Here is a 19,911-nt window from a genome sequence, read left to right on the forward strand (position 1 = left end):
CGCCGTGGTGGAGGAGCCGTGACTGTGAGGGAGCCCTCGGCTCGGCCGCTCCCCTCGGCTCTTCCCTTCTTTCCTCTGCGATTCCCTTCCTCTTTGGTGCGGGAGTTGCAGATGGGCTGTTGGCTGTGCCCGGCCTTATGCACACGATACACACGTGCACGTGTGTACGGTGCGCTGTAAGCGGTTTGTAACTGCGTGTGTATGGTTATGTTCATAACCGTGCTCGTGTATTTGTGGTGACACGTGACTTACCGTGCTTGTTTAAGTGGCGTTTTAATAATAGTTATTTTTTTATCAGCAGTTATGGTGCTGTGTAATTATGCAGAACAGGGAGGAGAGGCAGATGGAGAATACAGACTTTTTCAAAACTGGTTTGCGTGGAGAGAGGCCACAGCTAAACAGCAGGTGGGCAGTGAGTTGTGGTTAGCCTGCTTGAGGTGTAGGAAAGCGGTATGCTGAGAGGTGAAGGAGGTAGTAGCAGCTTGACATCTGTTGGAGTAGGGATGTGGGGAGTAAGTGCTGATGTGGAGATAAAATGGGGCTTGGGGAAACTGTAGAAAGGAATGCTGGAGCGTGGCAGGCCTCTGCTGGGAGAAGTGAAAACAACAGACGTGGACAAAATTCAGAAGTGTCCAGCTGAATGGAAGAACGGCGAAGTCAGCAGGAAACAGCACGCGAAGGGAGGGGACGGCTGGGTTTAATGCTTGGGAAGAAGAAAGGGTCTGTGTTCATACATCAAGTAGAAATCATGCAGGTGTCACTGAGATTCCTGCCCAGACAAGTTGGATGTAGTGGCTAAGGGTGACCCAAGGCAGTCCTAGGAGGAGCAAGAGGCTCTGAAGAGAGATGATATGATGGGGAGCTGTCATTCGTACTTTGGCGGTGAAGTCCTCGAGTTTTCTCTGGGGAAGAGTTTATTAAGAACTTCCTTCCTCACTGATCCTCTCCACATGCTAGAAGAGCTGTCAGCCTGTTGTCTTAGTAACTGTATCCCATACCCACTGTGAATTGTTATCTCTCTCCTATCTTTGCATCTGCCTTGCTGTGCTATATATAATTGTGTTAAAAACACACGGTGGGTTTTCTGTGTACAGCGTTGCTTTGCATCCATCCTTGCTAGTAAAGCAGCAGCCGCATTGCTTTGCAGAAGCCAGGGCTGGCAAAATCATTGCTGCTGTCAGAGCTGCTCCACACTAGGCTCTCACTGTGGTTCTGTGCAATGGGCTGCACGCTCCTGTTGAAGTAGGGTCGTGCCTTGACCTGCTCCCTGTTTCCACTACTGCAGAAGAGGTTTGCAGGCAGGCAGGCTGTTGTCTTAGCAGACATACGCTGTAGTTGATTTGTATGTGTGGTGGCCTGCTAGAAGGTGACAGCTTCTTTAAGGTGTGGCCTGAGATGCCACGTGGTGGGGTCACTTTCACATAACAGCAGCGTAAAAACAATTCTGAGAAGTCATGTGTAAGGAAAGTTTTAATCACTTGTGTGAGTCACTAGCAAATTAGAACAAGACTTGTTTCTCCAAGGGAACACTGCTTCTTTATACTGACCCGGAGTGCTAACACCAGCAGGTGATACCTACAGTTTTCCTATTTCACCAAAGGTCTGACACGTGGCACACTTAGCCAGGTGATTTCAGGAACAGGTACAATCACAGCGATTCCTTCAGGAAAAAAGGGATCGGGAAATAAACCCAGTTATCTCTCAGAGCTGCATGTGCTGGCACACTGTGGTTAGGGGTGGGTGCACAGCAGTTCTGCAGAACAGAAGGCAGAGAGCGTCTCAGTGTCTTTACAGCTTCTCGGACCGTTAGAGCTCTTCTCTCCCTTCTTGGTAGGGCAAAGCGATGCCATTTTTTCTTTATTTTGCAGCAACTGTAGCACACAGGCTTGGTGCTGCTCCTGGAAGAGAGCTGCAGATGTGTTTTCTCACAGCCATTTACTTTAGCACAGACCTTTTAAACTTTTTTTCTGTACTCCTTCTTAGTGAGTTACTGTCTGGGATGCTCGGATTACCTTTACAACTTTATAGAGTACCCAGGAAAACATTAACGGACAGAGGGGAGCTCGTATTCCTTGATATTTTATTTGAGATTAACTTCAGTATTATCTGAGACATTACAGAAATTGAGGAGGATTTGATCAGTGCAGGTGCTGGCACATGCTGAGGTGCTTCAGGCACACAACCAGATGGAGTTAACAGGAAGTTTGTCTTAGTGATCCTGGCTTAGGACTGTCTCTACATGAACTGGATCCATGCTAGCAGTGCTGAGCTGAGGCTAAGCTGTGTAGCACTCAGGATGGTGCTACACCTTTCTCTCCCTTCTCCACATGCCCTGCTGGTTTGGCAGAATCTCGTGTCTAGGACGTTGGGCTCAAGGTGGGCTCCTGCATGGAGTGATGCTGCAGATGATGGGCTCTGCTGGATCCCAGCTGGCACAGCAGCTGGGCTGTGCATCCTCTGCACTGCTGATTTGCAGCCATGTCAAGCTGCCCATAGACAACTGAATTGACTGCACATTAATATCTGGGAAGCCAAACCCATCCTTGAGTTTGGATAATTGAACTGCCAAGGGGCCGATTTCAGAACAATTAATAGTTTTGATGATGTGTTTGTTGAATGTATTTTAGTATGTTATACCACTCAGTCCTGTAGCTGATAGGACACAAGATTAAATATCTCTTTGGTCCTTGATGTTTCTGCTGTCTGTGACGCACATCTCCAGACATTATTTTGGTATTCAACTGTATCCCATTTTTCTTGCTCTGGTGATACTGAAGTTGGGGTTTCTACATAAACCTCCATCCTGAAACAGATGTTCTGAATGGCATCTAATTTTTACCTTCTGTATTTGCTGCTGGATTAGGACACTTTGAGCTGTTTAAACCATCGTCAATTACATTTTAGTCGTGAGTATAGTGGTATTTTCCTATGGCTTGTGAAGAATGTTTTGGTTCTCCAGATCTGCAGGTTTGGTGCCAGTGAAATGTGGTCAATGATTACTGGGTATGAAGCAAAAGGTCACAAGGAGGTGGAGTCCCCAGCTCACTGAAGGCAGAAGGAGTTAGGCTGTCGAGGGAAATTGTGACCTTCTGGAGTTCAAAGGCTCTAGCCTTGAACAACCAAGAAATAGGTGCTAAGTGCTAGGTTCTGTGACTGTGGGAGTGGTGGAGCCCTTCTCTGGTCCAGGTCTCTTAGGAAAACCAAAGTCCCTCTAGGTTGGGTCTGCCTTTTTGCAGTACTGACACTTCTTCTCTCTGACAGGGCAACTGTACTCTGGCAAGGCGCTCCCTGTCTGGTAAGTCTGATGCTTTGTATTTAACTTCGAGTTGCCTAGGCAGAGCTGCTTCTGGATGTTGATAATTGGTTTTATTAAGAGTTACCTCTATCAATCATACAATGAAGAAACGTGTTCCTCTCGAGTGCCTCTCTTGCCTACTGTAAATGCCACCCAATCCATCCACCCAAGATAAAGATTTCTCAACAGCAGTGCTGTATTTCAAGCATTGTAATGCTTAAAACATTTGCTGTTGCAGAGACCAGCTCTCTGATATACTGCTTTGAAAATTTGGGTGAACGTTAACTGAAATGTCAGAGTGAATATGACCATGAAGTCATCTGGTGTTTAAACTGCATTTGCTCAAAGCTGTGCTACCTTTGTATGGGATTATATCACTTCCTTTTGAGTCTGCTTTGAGAAATGTGTTAAATCTGCTTATCTTTCCTGGCTATAGAGTTCCAGTGTTATTAGCTTTTCAGTTGGGGATGGTATCAATATTGTATTACCTTTCTTAAAGATCATGTGGAGAAATGCTGCTTCTTTTTGATGTTGTGTAATTGAGATAATTACGTTCTACAATTGCTATACTGATTCTCTTTAAGATCAGTCTGAAAATAGGCCCAGTGCCCTGAAAGAGGCAAAGGAAGGAGTTCAGTAAGTAATAAAAATTGCTGTGTCAAGGCATGTGAGCAGTGTGGCAAGGGGTCACTGATACCTAGAAAACCCTGAGAAGCTGTGCAAGCGTCTTCCCCATTTTGAATTATGAAGCAGACTTGTTCTTGGGTCAGTGGGTGAAGAGAGAAGAGGGGTGGCAGTGACTCACTGCTCTGTCCTATACCCCATTTTCAAGGCATTTTTCATCCTTACTGTTCCATGCAATTGTGAGAGTTCTAGAGAGCACCTCTTAGGGGATTGCCACTTTCTCCTGCTAGGAATCCCTTTGTGTTGGTGGGGATAGCTCACCACAACTGAGGTTTTAGCAGTCCTGAGGACTGGGTGATGTTCCTGTGGGTAACACCATTCTCATTCACAGGTGTGGCTGGCAGCCAGGGACTGGCCTACATCGACAGCAGGAAGCTCATGTAAGTGTCCATAGGAGAGCTGTGATATGCAGGGGCTCTAACCGTGATTACATTTGGAAGCTGGAAGGCAGAATAAAGTCAGCTGTCAGAAAATCTTTGCGCATTTCTGAGGAGCACGGAGGAAAAAAATTTGGGTTCTCTGGCTTTTGCAGGTCAGGAACTGTGCTATGTTTCAACAAAATAAGGTCTGTCTGGAACCAGATGTCAGGGTAGGATGGGCAGGAATGAAGAAATCAGTGGTTAATCAATTTCTTCCCTTTGTTTTTATGATTGTGAATGCTCTGTGGTAGCCTCCCAGTAGGGTTTCTGTTGGACACATGAAGAGGTGGTCTTCTGCAGAAGTGGGATGGCTCAGGGAGCTCTTGTTCATAGGACAAGGTCTGCATTACTGAGATGGTCTCGTCATTTCCACAAATACTTTTTTTTTTTAACCTTAAGAGTGCATCCATAAGAGCTTGATACACTGGTCTGCTTGCACCAAGCAGCCTGTATTAGAGGAAATGCTAAAGCATGTTTGCTTCAAGTTTCCAAATACAGTATCCACAGGTATAAAAAACATCTGTGCCAGCTCCCTGTGAAGAGGAATGGTGGAGGGAAACAGTTGTCTCTTGGATGTGTTGCCATTGCCATTTTATGGTGTTTTCTCTTCCTCAGACTTTTTTTAGAGGTAAAAAATGGTTCCTGTGATCACATCCTAGGCATGCAGTAGGCTGACTAGGTCAACCTTTTACCAGTATTTAAAACACAGCAGATATGTTGGGATGTCTCTGTAAATTAAAATTCTGTAGATGTCATTTCACGCTGCATTTCTGAGAGCACTACTGAATTGTTTCCATGCTTCTTAGTTGGATTTTTGCCCCTCGATCAGGTAAGTGGGAGTCCTTTTGAACAAATGCATTTGAACAGCTGAGCAGCTTTCAGATTTATTAAACAAGCAAATGTAAATTTTGAGCTTGAGACTGGTGCTGGCAGCTTCCACAGGAACTTGCTTCTTATTCTGTGTTCATATCTTATTTTCTTTCTCTCTGCAGAGTAAATAGCTCCAGTGTCTTCACTGTCCGTTACTTCAGAACCACAGCAGTACATAGTAAGTAAAGAGGCAGGAGTCAGTGGGGTGACTCTCACGTTACCTGTTGCTGTTCTAACAACAGCTGAAGCTGCCTTTTCCACCCTGGGTTTAAATTCATTGCTGTCACACTTGGTTGGCACTGAGCCCTACAGATTTTGTCTGCTTTTTCTGTCACATTGTGACTTACAACTTACAATCAGGTGAGATTTTCTCTCATGTTCAAATCTTAATCAATACTGAGGCAAGGAGAAGGTCAACGTTTGAGTGTTTGTCCACTCACTTTCCTAGAGTCCTGGTGACAAGAATGAAGGGGTGCCAAAAGTTTTGAGCTCTGAATGCGTTCAAGTCTATCTGTCTGTCTCTCTCACAGGGGATGACGTGATTACGGTGAACACCCCAGCTTTTGCAGAGTCAGTCACAGAAGGAGATGTCAGGTGGGAGAAAGGTAAGTAGTTGCCTCTTCCCTGCAATTCTCAGTACCATTTCTTCTGCACTGGACAGCTCGGGGATGGACTGTAATTAACTGGCTGACCATTTTATATTCTTCAGTCTGTGACAAACAAGGCAGTTAAGGTTAATTACAGTTCTCCTGCGGAGTAAGAATTGCAATTACTGCTTCAGTTCCTCTGTCCTGAGTAATGTTGGATGAAGAGAGATGTTTAAATTGGAATTGGACTCTATGCGGTAGATAGTTTGAGTTACACTTTTCTATAGAACATGTGGAAAACTGGGGTGAGAAAATTCTGGGTTAGTGGGAAACTGCTGTGGGTTAAGAGGGGAGGCTGGAGCACACCTCCTTCCTCACAGTGGTCTTCATATCTATCATTCAGCTGTTGGAGACACAGTGGCGGAAGATGAAGTGGTGTGTGAGATTGAAACAGACAAGGTAGGAGTTCTCTGGACCAAAACTTTTTCTGGTTCTCTAGTGAGTACCTTGTATGGCTCCTCTCCAGCTGAGCCTGCACATCCTGCCTGTCTCTCTTGCTCACTTCACAGGGACAGACTTTTCTCATTTACTGTGAAAGCAGACTGTACCTTAAGTGAGAGTTGCTTGATAATTCCTTCCTTCCTCATACATTTGGTTAAACACCAGTGGAGCTGATGTTTGTAGGAACTACAATTTCACTCCCTCCTGTTAGGGTGCTCTAACCTTGGAAACCTGTTTGTGTTTAAACAGGAGAAATCTGCAGAGCAATTTGGTATCTTCAGGCTATTTAAAATTTAGCCTTTAAATTTACTCACCCCTTAAAATACTCTTAGGCTTTGAAGTTTGTGCTGAAACTCCCTGCCAAGTTCTTTTTCCAGTGTAGTTGTCAGGAAGATGCTGGCAGTAGGTCAGTTCTGCATTGTACCTTGAAGCAGGAAGATCAGACTATATGATCTACTGCCAGCATCTCCCACACTTGTAAGTGTTGGCACAAAACCCTGCTGGAGGGCATGCAAACTGGTGGAAATGGTGCAGGACAGAGCTGCTCTCTGTGCCAGACTACAATGCATGTGCCTATTAGCATCTTTGCTTGGGCACTCATTCCTCATTCAGTATTTGGGAGAATTTAAAGACTTTTTTCCTTTTTACAGACATCAGTGCAAGTTCCAGCCCCAGCAGCTGGTGTGATTGAAGCCCTTTTGGTACCTGATGGTGGCAAAGTGGAAGGAGGGACACCTCTGTTCAAACTCAGGAAAACTGGAGGTAAGTTCAGGGTTTAACTTGCACTTACCTTCCCACTTCAACCAGTTTTTTGTTTTTTTTCTGAAGACAGTGACGTGCTGGAAAAAAAAAACAACAACATAATTGCAGTCTTTCTGAGAGGGAAACTTGCCTTTTAGTTATTCTGGAGGAGACTGCAGTACTAAGCTAAAATTATCTGAGAATTCCCCTAACATATCTTCTTTCTCCACCCTCTTTAGTATCCAGTCTTCTGCGCAGTGAGGAGATCTAGGGTGTTGATGAGATAAAATCTACATGGGGTGGCTCCCCATGTATAAAGGCAATCTGCTAGAGGATTAACTTCTGTCAGATTAGTTGGGCTCAGGGATCCCTGGCAGTAGAAGCTGTGGTTTCTCTTCTAATAATTGTTCTTCCTTTTCTTTTAGCTGCTCCTGCCAAGGCCAAACCAGCAGCAGCCCCTCCTCCTCCTCCTGCAGCACCTGAACCTGTAGCTGCAGCTCCTCCTTCTCCTGCTGCAGCACCAATTCCCACTGCAATGCCACCAGTGCCACCTGTGTCAGCTCAGCCCATTGACAGCAAACCAGGTGAGGCAAGAGCCTCTTTCTCTTATTTTAAAGCCTCTTTTCCATGGGGAGTGTTGGTAAGGTTAAAGCCAACAAACTGGCACGTATAGTGGAGGCCTCCCTGCATACACCTGTCTGGAGAACTCAGCTGTGCCTGAGTCTGCCCAGCCAATGCAAAGCTGCTTTGGCATCCTAAACAAGTGGCTCAAACGGGCCTTCTGTCCCTCAGGGCATTGCTCTCAGCCCCTGGTTTTCCTTTTTGATTGATGTCTTCTTTACTCCTCAGTGTCTGCAGTGAAGCCGGCTGCAGCTCCAGTGGCAGCCCCTCCTGGGGAGGCAGTGCCCAGCAAAGGTGCCAGATCTGAGCATAGGGTAAGCTGTGGGAATAGGGGCCTTGCTGGTTCTTCTGTTTATGGGTGATGACTTGTTTTGGCATAACCTGTGAACTTGCTGAATGGATCTGTATGTATCTGTTCACACCCAGCTTGTCAGGGTTGTGACAGATTGGGAAATGCTTTACATAAGATGACCACTTGGAGGTGGCATGAAGAGAGCCAGGTCTGATGTCATGTTGGTCTTTCTAGGCAAAAGTCTCGTTCTCAGCTCTGCTGACTGAGCACAGACAGCTCCACGTGATCTGCCTGCTCTGTACACAAGCCCTCAGCAAAGGGCCGAGGGTGCTACAGCTATCTTGTACCTTCTTAAGAATACTTGATGGAGCAGTCTGCTTTCTCAGCTGTTTTGCTGCTCTGATACTAGCCTTATGCTGGAAATTTGACTGTGCTTGGCATTTCTGAGAAACGTGCAGGTCAGAGCAGTTGTACTGTGATGCATTTCAGTTCTGCATTTCAAATGAACTTTTAGACAAGGTGGGCAACCGACTTCTCAGCGTGCTGCTCTCCTTCTTCAAGGAGACCTGAGGTGAAAACTTTAGCCATTTTACTGGTCAACCAGATAGCAAGAAGGGCCTTTTTTGTTTCTTGTGTGTTTTGCCTCTTGCATGAACTTGAGGCAGCTTCTGCTTATTTCTTTTTCATTTTCAGGTGAAAATGAATAGGATGCGTCAGCGTATCGCCCAGCGGCTGAAGGAGGCTCAGAACACTTGTGCCATGCTGACCACTTTCAATGAGATCGATATGAGGTGAAGAGCAGACCTGTTGTTTTTAACCTTTGCTAGTAGAAATACGTGAAGGCAGTCATCTTTAAATAGCAGCTGAGACCGTGCTGATTGCATTTGGAAAGACTAACAGTGTCTTCTGGCACCTCTTCCTTAGATGTTTCCCTGACCTATGCATTTTCATCAGAGCTATGCTGGTGTTGCAGCAGGAGGGGTGCATGGCTTCCTGATGGACTTTCATTCCTCCGGAATCATCTATTGCTTGTTAAAGGGGCAGCCCAGTTCCTCATCTATGTGGTTCATAGTGGAGGGCTAGTAGACGTTGAGCAGATGAGCATGAGTGAATACTATCAACTGGACAGTGGCTATTAGGAGACACCAGAAGCACCTGCCAGGTTACTGCTTTTGCAGGTGGGCATATTTGGCCACCCATGGGATAGTTCCCCAGAGCTCATCAGCTTCTCAAATGAGCGTTGCACACGTCTGCAGCCCTTGTTGTCAGATGGTTCAGCTTTCCAGACACTGACCAAGGTCCTCCCTCCCCTCTTGGCAGGTGGGGGTCTTCTTACTCAAGTGCTTGCATGGACTGAGCACTCTAATGGCTTTGAGGGTGGGCAGCTTATGTTACAGTGCATTAGGGGGAAATTGTGCCCAAATCAAATTGCCTTTTGAAATCCTATTCCACTCCTTAAGACAAAACATGTAAATATTTGGGTCTCAGAACAATAAGGTTGGCAAAATAGTCTTGATTGGAGGGGAAGTGCTTCAGCGTTATCTCCTCTCTGAGGTTCATTGAGGTGTCGCTTTACGCTGGCCTCGGGCTCTCATTGCATCTGGTAATCTGGTTTGGATTGATTGCTGTGCTGACGACTCATGAGGGTCTGAGCTTGGGCCTCCTGCTTCCCGTTGGGGGTCAGCATCTGAAAGGAGTAAGCCATAATGAGTCACTTTTATAGCAAACCTTGTCCTCATTGCTGCAGTCCTTGTGTCTTGGGAGGCACTAATGTCTTTGGGCAGTAATCCTAGCCCTAAACAAGGTTAGGTGCAGGAAAACAAACACTCTAAACCACAGAGACCCCTGCCCCTTGCTGACACCGTCTCTTCAAAGACTTGAGGTCTCTGGAATCAGGAGAGATGAACCAACACAGCATCTGTATTAGCCTAGAATAGGCAGAGCTCATTTAGTTTTTGTAAACGTTCTCAGCTCTGATAAACATAAGCAGGGAGAGAACAGGGTTTACCTGCTTGAAGACTGTGGCAGAGCTGGCACTTGGCTTCGTAGCATCTGGGAAGAATTCTTTCATATTCATTCAATTCCCAAAGTCAAAGAGTGGGGTTTCAGAGATGTCATTGCACTCTCTGGCACTGGGCTTGTGCAATGGTTGAAGTCTTTTACCTCTGTCAATACCTGCATCTTCTCATCGTTTTTTTTCCTGTGTTTTTCATTCAATCCAGATGCATCTGGATTTGCTTTCTGCAGTGCCACACTTGGTATCAGTGGTGGCTCCAGAGTTTCAGCAGAAGTATTTGCAGCTTTATCAAGTCTAAGCAGGAAATATGCCATGCCACATCTTGCTTTTGTGTCTGGCAGCACAAGCCTTGTAAACCTATCCTGTTGAGTTTAGGGTCCAGGAGCAGTTCCCGTTAGATCTTTTGGCAGGGGCTTTGGAGCAACCATCAGCCCATTTCATCTACACCATTTAAATGATTTTTCAGGACGCTGGAAGTTTGCCATTCGGTAGTGCAAGTTTGCAGTCCTTGGGATGGCACTGAGATCTGTTACAGAGTGAGAAAATGGACAGACATTTTCTTGGACTCCCTGCTGACCACTGTTGTAACATGTTTTGCAGCAACATCCGGGAGATGAGAGCTGTACACAAGGATCCTTTCCTGAAAAAGCACAACCTGAAATTAGGTTTCATGTCAGCTTTTGTGAAAGCTTCAGCTTTTGCTCTGCAGGACCAGCCTGTTGTGAATGCAGGTGAGTGGTGACCATCACTGTGAGTCGCACATCTTACCAATGAAAGTGCCAGAGTGGGCAAAAGCAGGTGGCCCAGTCCAAGGCAGAGCTGTTGGCATGGATAAGCAAGTCAAATATAAGGTGAAGAGAGGACAAAGTCCTTTAGGCTGTTGCTGATGTTGCTAATGCCACTTACGTAGGTAAAGTACATGTTGCCAAGTGTCCTATTAGCAAGGGTGGCTGGGGCTGGGGCTGTGAGTGCTAGATGTCAGCCCAAAGAAAGCTGAGCCTGCTGCTTGGTGTAGTTTTTGCTGTAGGTGCAGTGCAGTTCCTGGTGAGTGTCAGAGGTGTTTGCTCAAACCCAGAGGAGGAGAATAATCAAGGCAATGTCTGAGTGGCACTGACCTCTATGTACTATAGTTCCTTCCTGTATTACCTGATACTTCTCCCGCAGAAGCAGTGAGGGCTCACTTTCTATAGTTGAGCAAGTTGTTATAGTTTGTGGGTATTTCTGGTCTGTTGAGCTTTTGATTTTTGGGTACTGCATGTGTAACGTGGCTTTTTCTTTCTTTCTTTTTTTTTTTCTTTTAGTAATTGATGACACGACCAAAGAGATTGTGTACAGGGACTATGTGGACATCAGTGTAGCTGTAGCAACTCCCCGGGTAGGTACCTTAGGTGCTTTGGCCTTGGTTTCTGTAGCCTTGGGTCTGGGATGGTTATATGCTTTAGCCAACACAGCTTGCAGCAGAATCTTACTGATGGGACTGCTTATCTAGATGAAACATCTGATGTATTGTGGACTTCTGAGGTGGGTTTTGGGAGAAGGTGGAGGACACAGAACACTTTACCACTGTGCTTATACGTGTAGTAACAGGGTCAATAAAGATCTTGGTAGTGGTTGAGTAGGGCCAAGTTAGGGAAACCTGTTTTTCTTGCACTTGTGAGAATATGGTATGGACAATAAAAGCTTTGTATGTTCTGACTAATTTTGCTGTTTTGTCCCACCATTTTGGTAAATCATATTCCTACTCAAAACAGGTGTTCCTGCAGAAGGGATAGTGTGGGATGGAACGCATGCTGAATTAGGTCTTTCCATTGTAAGACAGAGGTTTGGCCAGGACTGAAATTCTATCATTGCTCTCAAAGTCTAGGGTAGCTCCCACATGTAGGGACTCTGTTCTTCTCACAAAGAGAAAGAGATGACAGCTGCCCAGTGCCTCACTCACTATGGTGGATGTGGCCTGGGGATACCGACAGTCGTGGCTGATTTTATATGACGGGTTTATAGGCAAAGACAATGTTTCATTCACTGTACAGGGCCTTTGTGGGTGCCATGCCAGGTTTTCTGGCAGGCTGGCAGAATGTGAGGCAACTGTGCCAACCACCTGCTGAGGGCTGAGCAGGAGGCAGGAGTGGTGCTGGATTGGGCCAGGCTCCTGCCCAATAGCAGTTATCTGCTTGTCACTGCCATTAATTTGCTGACTGTGCACTTTGCTTCTTCCTAGGGTCTTGTGGTCCCTGTTGTTAGGAATGTAGAAAATATGAACTTTGCTGACATAGAGCGAGCTATCTATGAGTTGGGGGAAAAGGTAAGAAAAGCTGGAGGTGTTTTTGAAAAAGATTGGGAGGGTGCTGGATGGGCATGAATTGATTTGGTCCCCTTGTGGCGTCGTCTCTGACCTCTGACACACTGAGTTGTGTTGTAGGGAACTATCCAGTTACAGCTGTAGCTGTGCCCATGCCTTACAGGACAGATCTATCTACTTGTTGCCCTTCCAGAAGACTTTCCACTATGTATTAGTGATATGGTGTGTCTTCACCATTACTTTTGGAGGCCAAGGCTGAACTGCCCTGGGATAAGTCCCTCTTATCTGTTTCCTGCACAAGCAGGATTTGGAATCAAAGGCAAAAAAATCCTTCCCCAAAGACAGCAAATATTTGAGTCTTAAAACATAATGTGTTTTCAAGTAATTGATGCTGGTTTTCAGTTGAACAAATAAATAAGTGAAGCTCTGGCCATGAGCATTTGTTGAGAGGGTGAACATACAAACCCTTGTCCTTTGTCATTTGTGGTCTGAGTGGCTTTCTGAGACCTTACCTTTCTTCTAGGCACGGAAGAACGAACTGGCTATCGAAGACATGGATGGTGGCACTTTCACAATCAGCAATGGAGGGGTTTTTGGGTCACTCTTTGGGACACCTATCATCAACCCACCGCAGTCTGCTATCTTAGGCATGCATGCCATCTTTGACAGGCCTGTGGCTGTGGGAGGCAAGGTAGGTGGAGCTGCACAGGAGGTTTCAATGAGTAGAGAGGAGTGCTCTGTGGGATGAGGATCATGCCCAGTATGCTGTTTCTAGGGAGGGTGATGTTGCCTTCTGAAAGGCTTCACTGTGAAGGAGGAACAGAGACTAAAAGATGAAAGGGCAACTTTGCTGGCACTGGTACTTGCCTGAGATGTGCAGAGAGCCTTGCCCGATTCGAAAAGGGCGCAGCTGAATAACCTGCTAGGGTGTGGAAAGGAGGAAGGGGCTGTAGTCTCTGTGATAGAGGCCAGCTCCAGAGAAGGGACCAAGTGTTGTGCAGTGCAGACCAAGCTAGTGCTGGTGCCTGGGTGGGCGGGTGTGAGTGGGTGTGAATTCTGCCAAGCGGTGTTCCGAGCCCCTGATTCAGGACAGGAGAATGCCAGGTCTTCCCTAGATTGAGAGGAGGGTATCCTGCAGGTGGTAGGGCTGAGCTCACTAATACCCATCTTGTTCTCTCCCTTCAGATCGAGATCCGGCCCATGATGTACGTGGCACTGACCTACGATCACCGGCTGATTGATGGCAGAGAGGCAGTGACTTTCCTGCGCAAGATCAAGGCAGCGGTGGAGGATCCCCGCGTGCTGCTGCTCGACCTGTAGAGCAGCCACACCCCCCACACAACCCACCCAGGGCATAGACGCAGCACCAGCAGGGGCGCAACGCAGGGCATTCAGGGACTGGCTGGGGTCATTCCAGTCTCCCTCCCACCCCTGAGATCAGAGATGTCCCAGAGGGAACTGGGAGGATAGCTCCTACCTCCTTTCCTGTTCTGTTTAATGGATGGTTCAGTCTCTCACTAGGATTGCCACGCAGTGGGCCAACCACTGAACGGCACTGCCTTTTTGGAGCCATCTGTGTGGCATCCTCTCCTTCACGGCACCAAACTCTCACCTCTAGCTTGTCCAATACCACTGGAAAGCGCTTGCTGCTGCTGTGCTAGGGTACCCTTTCCTGCCACTCCAAGGTGGGTTCAGCTTTATTTCCTAGCACTGAGGTTCTGGGAGGGGAGGGAGAGGAAAGGCTACTGTTCTGTCCCCGTTTTGCTTGAAAATATGTCACACTCATCAGCCTTGCAAGGGCAGCCTGGGTTCCCCCAGGCCAATTGCAGCAGAGTTTTTGATCAGAGCAGTGCTGAGGTAGGTGTTGTGCCCCTGGCAGTGCTCTAATTACACTCCCTCCACAGACTGGAATGCAGTGGTTGCATCTCCCCTGCCTTTCCTTGGAGATCATTTGTCTCTCACTAGCCTGGCCACTGAGACATGAATGTTCCTGGCCAGGTAGGCAGAGCCTATGATCTCTGTGGAGGCAGCACTGTTCCTGGGGATGGGAGGCCACCCTTTCACCATGACATGCCCTACACTAGGCTAAGAAACAACCCCCAGCAGCTGTCCTTGAATCGCAGCGTACTGATGGATGGGTCTGCGTGTGAGGGCTTGGCCTGCTACCAGCAGAGAGCTGGGGGGAGGGGGGGGGAGGCTGGTCTGCAAGTGTAATGTATATCCCAGCCCAAGGCTGCTGGTTTTGGGGGGAGGGGGGACAGTCCTTAATCTGATAGCGCACACATGTACTGGGGAGTGAGGGGGTTGCTAGTGCCTGCAGAGTCTATTACTCTTACCCTCTACACAGAACTTGTAACTAAAATATTTAACACAGCGGATTTTAAGTGAAATAAAACTGGTCAACAACTGCAAGGTGGGCTGTGTTTGGGGAGGTAGTTCCTGAGAGTGGCCTTGGACATTGGCAGCCTCTGTAGCACAGCATGAGAAGCCTGTTGTCTGGGAGTGAGAAAGGGAACTGGCGCTGGGTCTTTCCCTGGTGATAGTAAATGGAAGTTTCTCTGGCTCTGAACTCTCCTGTTCTCAAATCCTCTGGCATAGAACTGTCTCTTACCAGAAAAGACGAGATTCTGGGGCTGGAAAGCATCTTTTTCCGTATTTCTTTGTCTATCAAAAGCAGAGAAATCCCAGCATTTTCTAAGTGGTGTGATGGCCAAGAGCGAGAACTGGGACAAGCTCTCAGTACGGTTCTGGAACCAGGTTGGCTTTCCCTGGTAGAACAGGGGTTGTAAATTGTGAAAGTGAGAAAAAGGCTATTAGTGGTTGCAGAGGCAAGAAATGTAAACCAAAAGCTGTCTCTCGTTACGGGCACTGGGGGCATTTCTCCAAGGAGCTGTCTGTCTTGGAACATTAAGAAACCATTCCTGGATTGTGGTTGGGTTTTCCCATCTCTGAGATAAGCTTCAGAGAATGGTTTGCCTTTACTAGCTATGAGTAAAGGCAGCCTCTTCTGAGAGAAAACTATTGCACACACAGTTGCAATGCTGATGAGAGAATTTTCTAGTACTTGTTTCTATTGCTTCCTGGCAGCTAAGGAGAAATAGACACGTGGCATCAGCTTTTCTTTGTGCCTGACTGAGATAGGTTAGGAGAGGAGAGAAGGGGGGGGAAAAAAACCCTATACTATGATAAGAGCAGCGTGGTCAGCTGCTGTTGCAAAAATAAATGGAGTGAAAGTTCTGATTTTAAAAATGCTTCTGATACCTAGCACCCGTGCACCTTCAGAATACAGCAGGGCCTCGGTACCTGTGTACATGATACTGGGGAGCAATGCCTGTATTCCGTTTAGAGCGTGGCCTTTGAACCACGCAAGCTCTTACACCAATCCAGCAGGGCAACCTGGTTGATTGAGTCTGCCTTGCTGCAGCTTGCTGTAGGAGGCTCAAGCAAGCTGCTGTGCTTGGAGCTTCGTTTTCTGTGACCCTGCTGGGTGACAGCGAGGATGCTGCGTGGCAAGGGTGCTGGGGCATAGGTGCCAGGCTGTGGGGTCGGTCCTGCTGAACCCTGCTGCTTCGCAGCACTAGCCGCGTCGCTGCAGCAGGAGCTCAGCTTCTCCTGGGCTCTGCTTCCCTCTGGTGGCCGAGCCCTGCTGCTGCCGCCCAGGAACCAAGATGAGAGGGGCTGGGGGAGGAGCGGGGTGTTGCAGCTGGCGGCAGCCAGCAGTGCTTCACTGCTGTCAGGAGCTCATTAGTACTGGGGAAGCTTGGGCAGTGGGAGGTTACTGGGAGTGGAGGATCAGAAGTATACTAGTGACGATGCTAGATACTCCTTCGGCCTAGAGGTACTGTGATTCTCAACAAATCAAGCTATGCTAATTCTCATCAGTCATCATAAAATCATAGAACAGTTTGGGTTGAGTGCTTACTCAGAAACAGGACACTTTTGCAAGCAGTCACATGTGGTTTATTCTTTTCGCAGAGCTGGGAGTAGAAGAGCCATGGGTTCCATCCCACCCCTGACCTGCAGCAGGCATTACCACACACATGCAGCTGGTGAATGGCACAGAGCGCAGGCTCGGGCACCAGCCAGCAGAGTCCCGGGGTGAACACAACTGGAAGCCACAAAAAATAACGGGGACATCAACTGCAGGAGCAGCAAAAATAAAACCAGAGGGAAGAGACCCCACGGCACTGTGCTAAGCAGTGGGCCATGGCCTCTCCTCAGCAGCCGAAAAGGGTGGTACAAGAGGAGGTTTAGGGCATAGACTCCAGCCCAAGCAGGGGGGTCCTAATGGAAGAACCCTCAGCCTCCCCTTGAAGAGGCTAGCAAGCATAGGCAGCAACGGAAGAAGATTTGTGGCTGCACAACCTCATATGTGCCCTCCCCCTTTACAAGCAGACCTCCCCCCACTGCAAGCAGAGGTGCCTAGTGGGTTCACAGGCTTTGGGTAGGACGCAGCCCCTCAAGTTCCCCTGCTTAGCCCACCAGTTTGCTCCAAGGGATGGTGCTGAAGAAAGAGTGGGACTTGAGCTTGGCGATTCCACCTCCTCCTGCACCCAAACGCTGTTTGGGGTTGTGCTGCAGGAGCTGCAGAGAAACATAGGAGATTAGTTGGGGAAGATGGATGCACTAGGAAAGCTGCCTAGGCTAGACTTGGGCCGGCCTCGGGTCTAGTCCCTCCTCCCTGTGCTCTTCAGCCTTTACCTGAGTGAGTAGTGATGTAGCTGCCAGGCTGAGACCCTCAGGCAGAAGCAACTGTGTGTGAGGGTAGATCCCTGTTGGATGGCTTTGGAACAGCGGCTGTAGCAGGCAGAGGGTGACAGTGAGCAGCTGCACTGACCAGAGCAGTAACACTCTGCTGAGCCTTCAGTGCCACCCACCCCTATCCCAGCGTGGCAGGTGAAAATCCAAGGCTCTCAGCTCACAGGGCACTAGGAACCACACTCTTAGAATACTGCAGCATGGGACCAGTGCTGGAATGCACCCCCCTTGCACTGTTGTGTCCCCTCTGTGCCCCCATCCCAGTGCTGCACAGCCCCACTGCTTCTTACCACTCCAGTCAACAGCTCGTACAGCAGTGACCCAAAGCTCCAGCAGTCCGCTGCTTCAGTTGGCTCTGCGATGCCCCCCACTTCTGCAGAAAGAGCCAGTGAGGGATTTGGGCTGGCAGTGAGGAGCTGGGCCTGGGCAGCAGCCCTGAGGCTGTTACACGGTAGACCTGTGTGCAGCGGGCCTTCTTCCCGATCACTGGCAGAGGATGTGAGCCTTACCTGGGGCACTGTACAGCTGCTCCAGTGCTTGGCTGCAACACTGTGGCTCTACCTCTGTCCACTGGCCAAAGAAGGTAAGACGGATGTGACCTGAAGGCCAGCACCAAAGAGGTTAAGACAAAACTGGCAGAGCACAAAGCCAAAGCCCAGCCACTCAGCTGGCAATAAGCCCTTACTGGGGACAACTGGGACACACGGCCTCTGCTGTGCCCTGAGTGCAGGGACACTGAGCATCCCCTGCTGAGAGCAGGCTGCTTAGAAGGGGGCCAGTCCATGACCTCGGTGCAGGCAGCAGTGAGGAGCACAGCAGAAGAGGAAGGCTGACTTTCCCTTTGCAAAATTCTGATTTTTGTTCCTAAGCATTTTGTGGCTCTTCAGTTTGCCTCAAACTTTTCCAGCTGCCCAGGGAGGTACCCATGGCTTGAAGCAATTGGCAGGCTCAAGGAACCCGGGGGCACAAGTACAACCTGGGTAAAAGGGCAGTTCCACCAACCTCAAATACTGCTCAGCTGCTCCCAACTTCCCTGTGCCAGGATTTCCCAGGCAGACAGGTCCACACAGGAGCAGAAGCAGCATATTCCTGCGGCCACGTTCCCTCCAGAGACACCTCTCGTAATAACCTCTTGGAAATCTCAGATCACACTTTCAGGCTCAGACATAATCAAACCTCCCCATCTTCCCACCGCAACAGGCTCAGGAAGCCCGAGACTCCTGGCAATTGGGTGAGCAGCCATCCTCCAGCCCAGTGGCCAGCCTCTACCTACCAGCTGTATCCAGCAGCAGGTTCCTGGGATTGAGGTCCCGGCACAACACGCCCTGTTGGTGAAGCCCTTCTAAGGCCAAGAGGATTTCTGCTGCCCACATCTGCACTTGCTCCTCCTTCACAGCCCAGGCCGTGCGGCCGTGCCCCCAGGAAGTCGGAGCCCTGCGAAGTGGGGCTGGAGCATGACCAAGGGTCAGACTGGCAGTCTGGCCACTGAGAGCCCTGGGCTCATGCTGAGCTGTTCTTGCCAACACGCAGCCCTTGGTCTCGCCAGAGGTCACAGAGTTCTGGGTGTGGAAGACCAGACCCTGCTCACAGAGGCTGGGGCTGGGAGTGAATGCAGCTTGGTTGGAGGAGCCCTGGCTGCTCCCTTGGGCGCTGCCCTCGCTGTTCTCTCCCCCATGGCCCTGCAGGGCTGGGGGGACTGTGGTACACAGGGAACCGGAGCCGGGGGAAGGGCCCTGCTGAGAGCGGTACTTGGCACGCAGGTGGGACCACAGTGTCTCCCCTGGAAAGCAGAGAAGAAGAAGCGATGGGGCACAAAGCAAGACAAGTACCACACCACACACCCTGCCTATCATCTCCCCATCTGCCATCCCCTCTCTTTGGCCTGATCTCAAACCCACTGCGTAGCCTCTTCATCTCTAACCATATGTCCTTCTGAGAAGGGCTGTGCCAGTAGATAAGGCAGACCTAACCCACAGAGACACAGCTGATGCATTAAGGCCGGGCAAGGAGCAGGAGGCAGCACTGCACTCACCCTGCACGTGCTCCAGGTGCAGGAAGATGGAGTCCTCACTCGCATAGTAGCACAGCAGCTTCACCATAAAGGGGACACCATGTGGGATGATAGTCTGGCGTGTGCGGGTCTCCACGAAGGACTTGGGGAGACTCTGAGGAGGTACAGTACAGGTCACTGGGGGTTACAGGGTGGAAAGTGTGAGCTTCCCAGGCCCTAGCAGGACAGGACCCAGCCAAGAGGGCTGCGGCAGCGTGCCTAAGTCCTTTATTTACAGAGGACTACTGTGTTCCAAGGGTGTTGGAAGTGCCCGCCACCTGCACTGGGCACACGGTGCATGTGACCCAGCACTGCTTTCAGGGCAGAATGCGAGGCGAGGCCTGGGCTGCCATCGCAGGGCTGAGGCCCAGCAGAGAAGCAAACAGATGAAGAGAACCTCCTCTCTCCTGCTCACAGGAGGCAGCTGAGAGGGGCGAGCGGACAGCTGCAGATCGGGAAGGCTCCAGAGGAGGCTCCTCGAACCGCTCTTCGCTGAGCCGCACGACAAAGGGACTGAGGAGCACCGACCTCTCGGCCCTACGTGCTACAGAATCCCGGGCCACCACGGGACGGAGGCGGAGGACGCCCGGAGCCGTTACCCACCTTCAGGATGAAGGTCCTGCCGGTTGCCGGATCCTGCACCACCTGCACCTGCGGGCAGCGCACGGCACCGATCAGACGCGGTGACCGCTCGCACCCAGAGCCAACCGCACCCCCGCACCTCCGCTCGCGCTCCGGCCGCACCTTGTCGATGAGCGCCAGCACCCGGCACCGCCG

The 19,911-nt window shown here is 49.3% G+C and overlaps 2 protein-coding genes across 2 annotated transcripts; one reads left to right on the forward strand and one right to left on the reverse strand.

Annotated features, from left to right (window-relative positions):
• Positions 1–3,258: 3,258 nt before the first annotated feature.
• DLST (dihydrolipoamide S-succinyltransferase) lies at positions 3,259–13,646 on the forward strand (the record flags this gene model as incomplete). Its single annotated transcript, XM_010711734.3, has 14 exons — positions 3,259–3,295; positions 4,311–4,359; positions 5,391–5,446; positions 5,799–5,873; positions 6,259–6,314; positions 7,007–7,118; positions 7,523–7,681; positions 7,947–8,032; positions 8,704–8,801; positions 10,628–10,758; positions 11,329–11,402; positions 12,246–12,329; positions 12,850–13,017; positions 13,512–13,646. Coding segments are annotated over 14 exons (1,320 nt in total), but the record flags the coding sequence as incomplete, so codon positions are not given.
• A 2,622-nt stretch (positions 13,647–16,268) lies between these two features.
• RPS6KL1 (ribosomal protein S6 kinase like 1) lies at positions 16,269–19,905 on the reverse strand (the record flags this gene model as incomplete). Its single annotated transcript, XM_010711733.3, has 8 exons — positions 16,269–16,910; positions 17,028–17,123; positions 17,375–17,457; positions 17,594–17,683; positions 18,358–18,864; positions 19,117–19,249; positions 19,738–19,785; positions 19,879–19,905. Coding segments are annotated over 8 exons (1,095 nt in total), but the record flags the coding sequence as incomplete, so codon positions are not given.
• Positions 19,906–19,911: the final 6 nt, after the last annotated feature.

Source organism: Meleagris gallopavo, chromosome 5 (assembly GCF_000146605.3).
Source record: "Meleagris gallopavo isolate NT-WF06-2002-E0010 breed Aviagen turkey brand Nicholas breeding stock chromosome 5, Turkey_5.1, whole genome shotgun sequence".
Classification (NCBI taxonomy): Eukaryota; Metazoa; Chordata; class Aves; order Galliformes; family Phasianidae; genus Meleagris; species Meleagris gallopavo.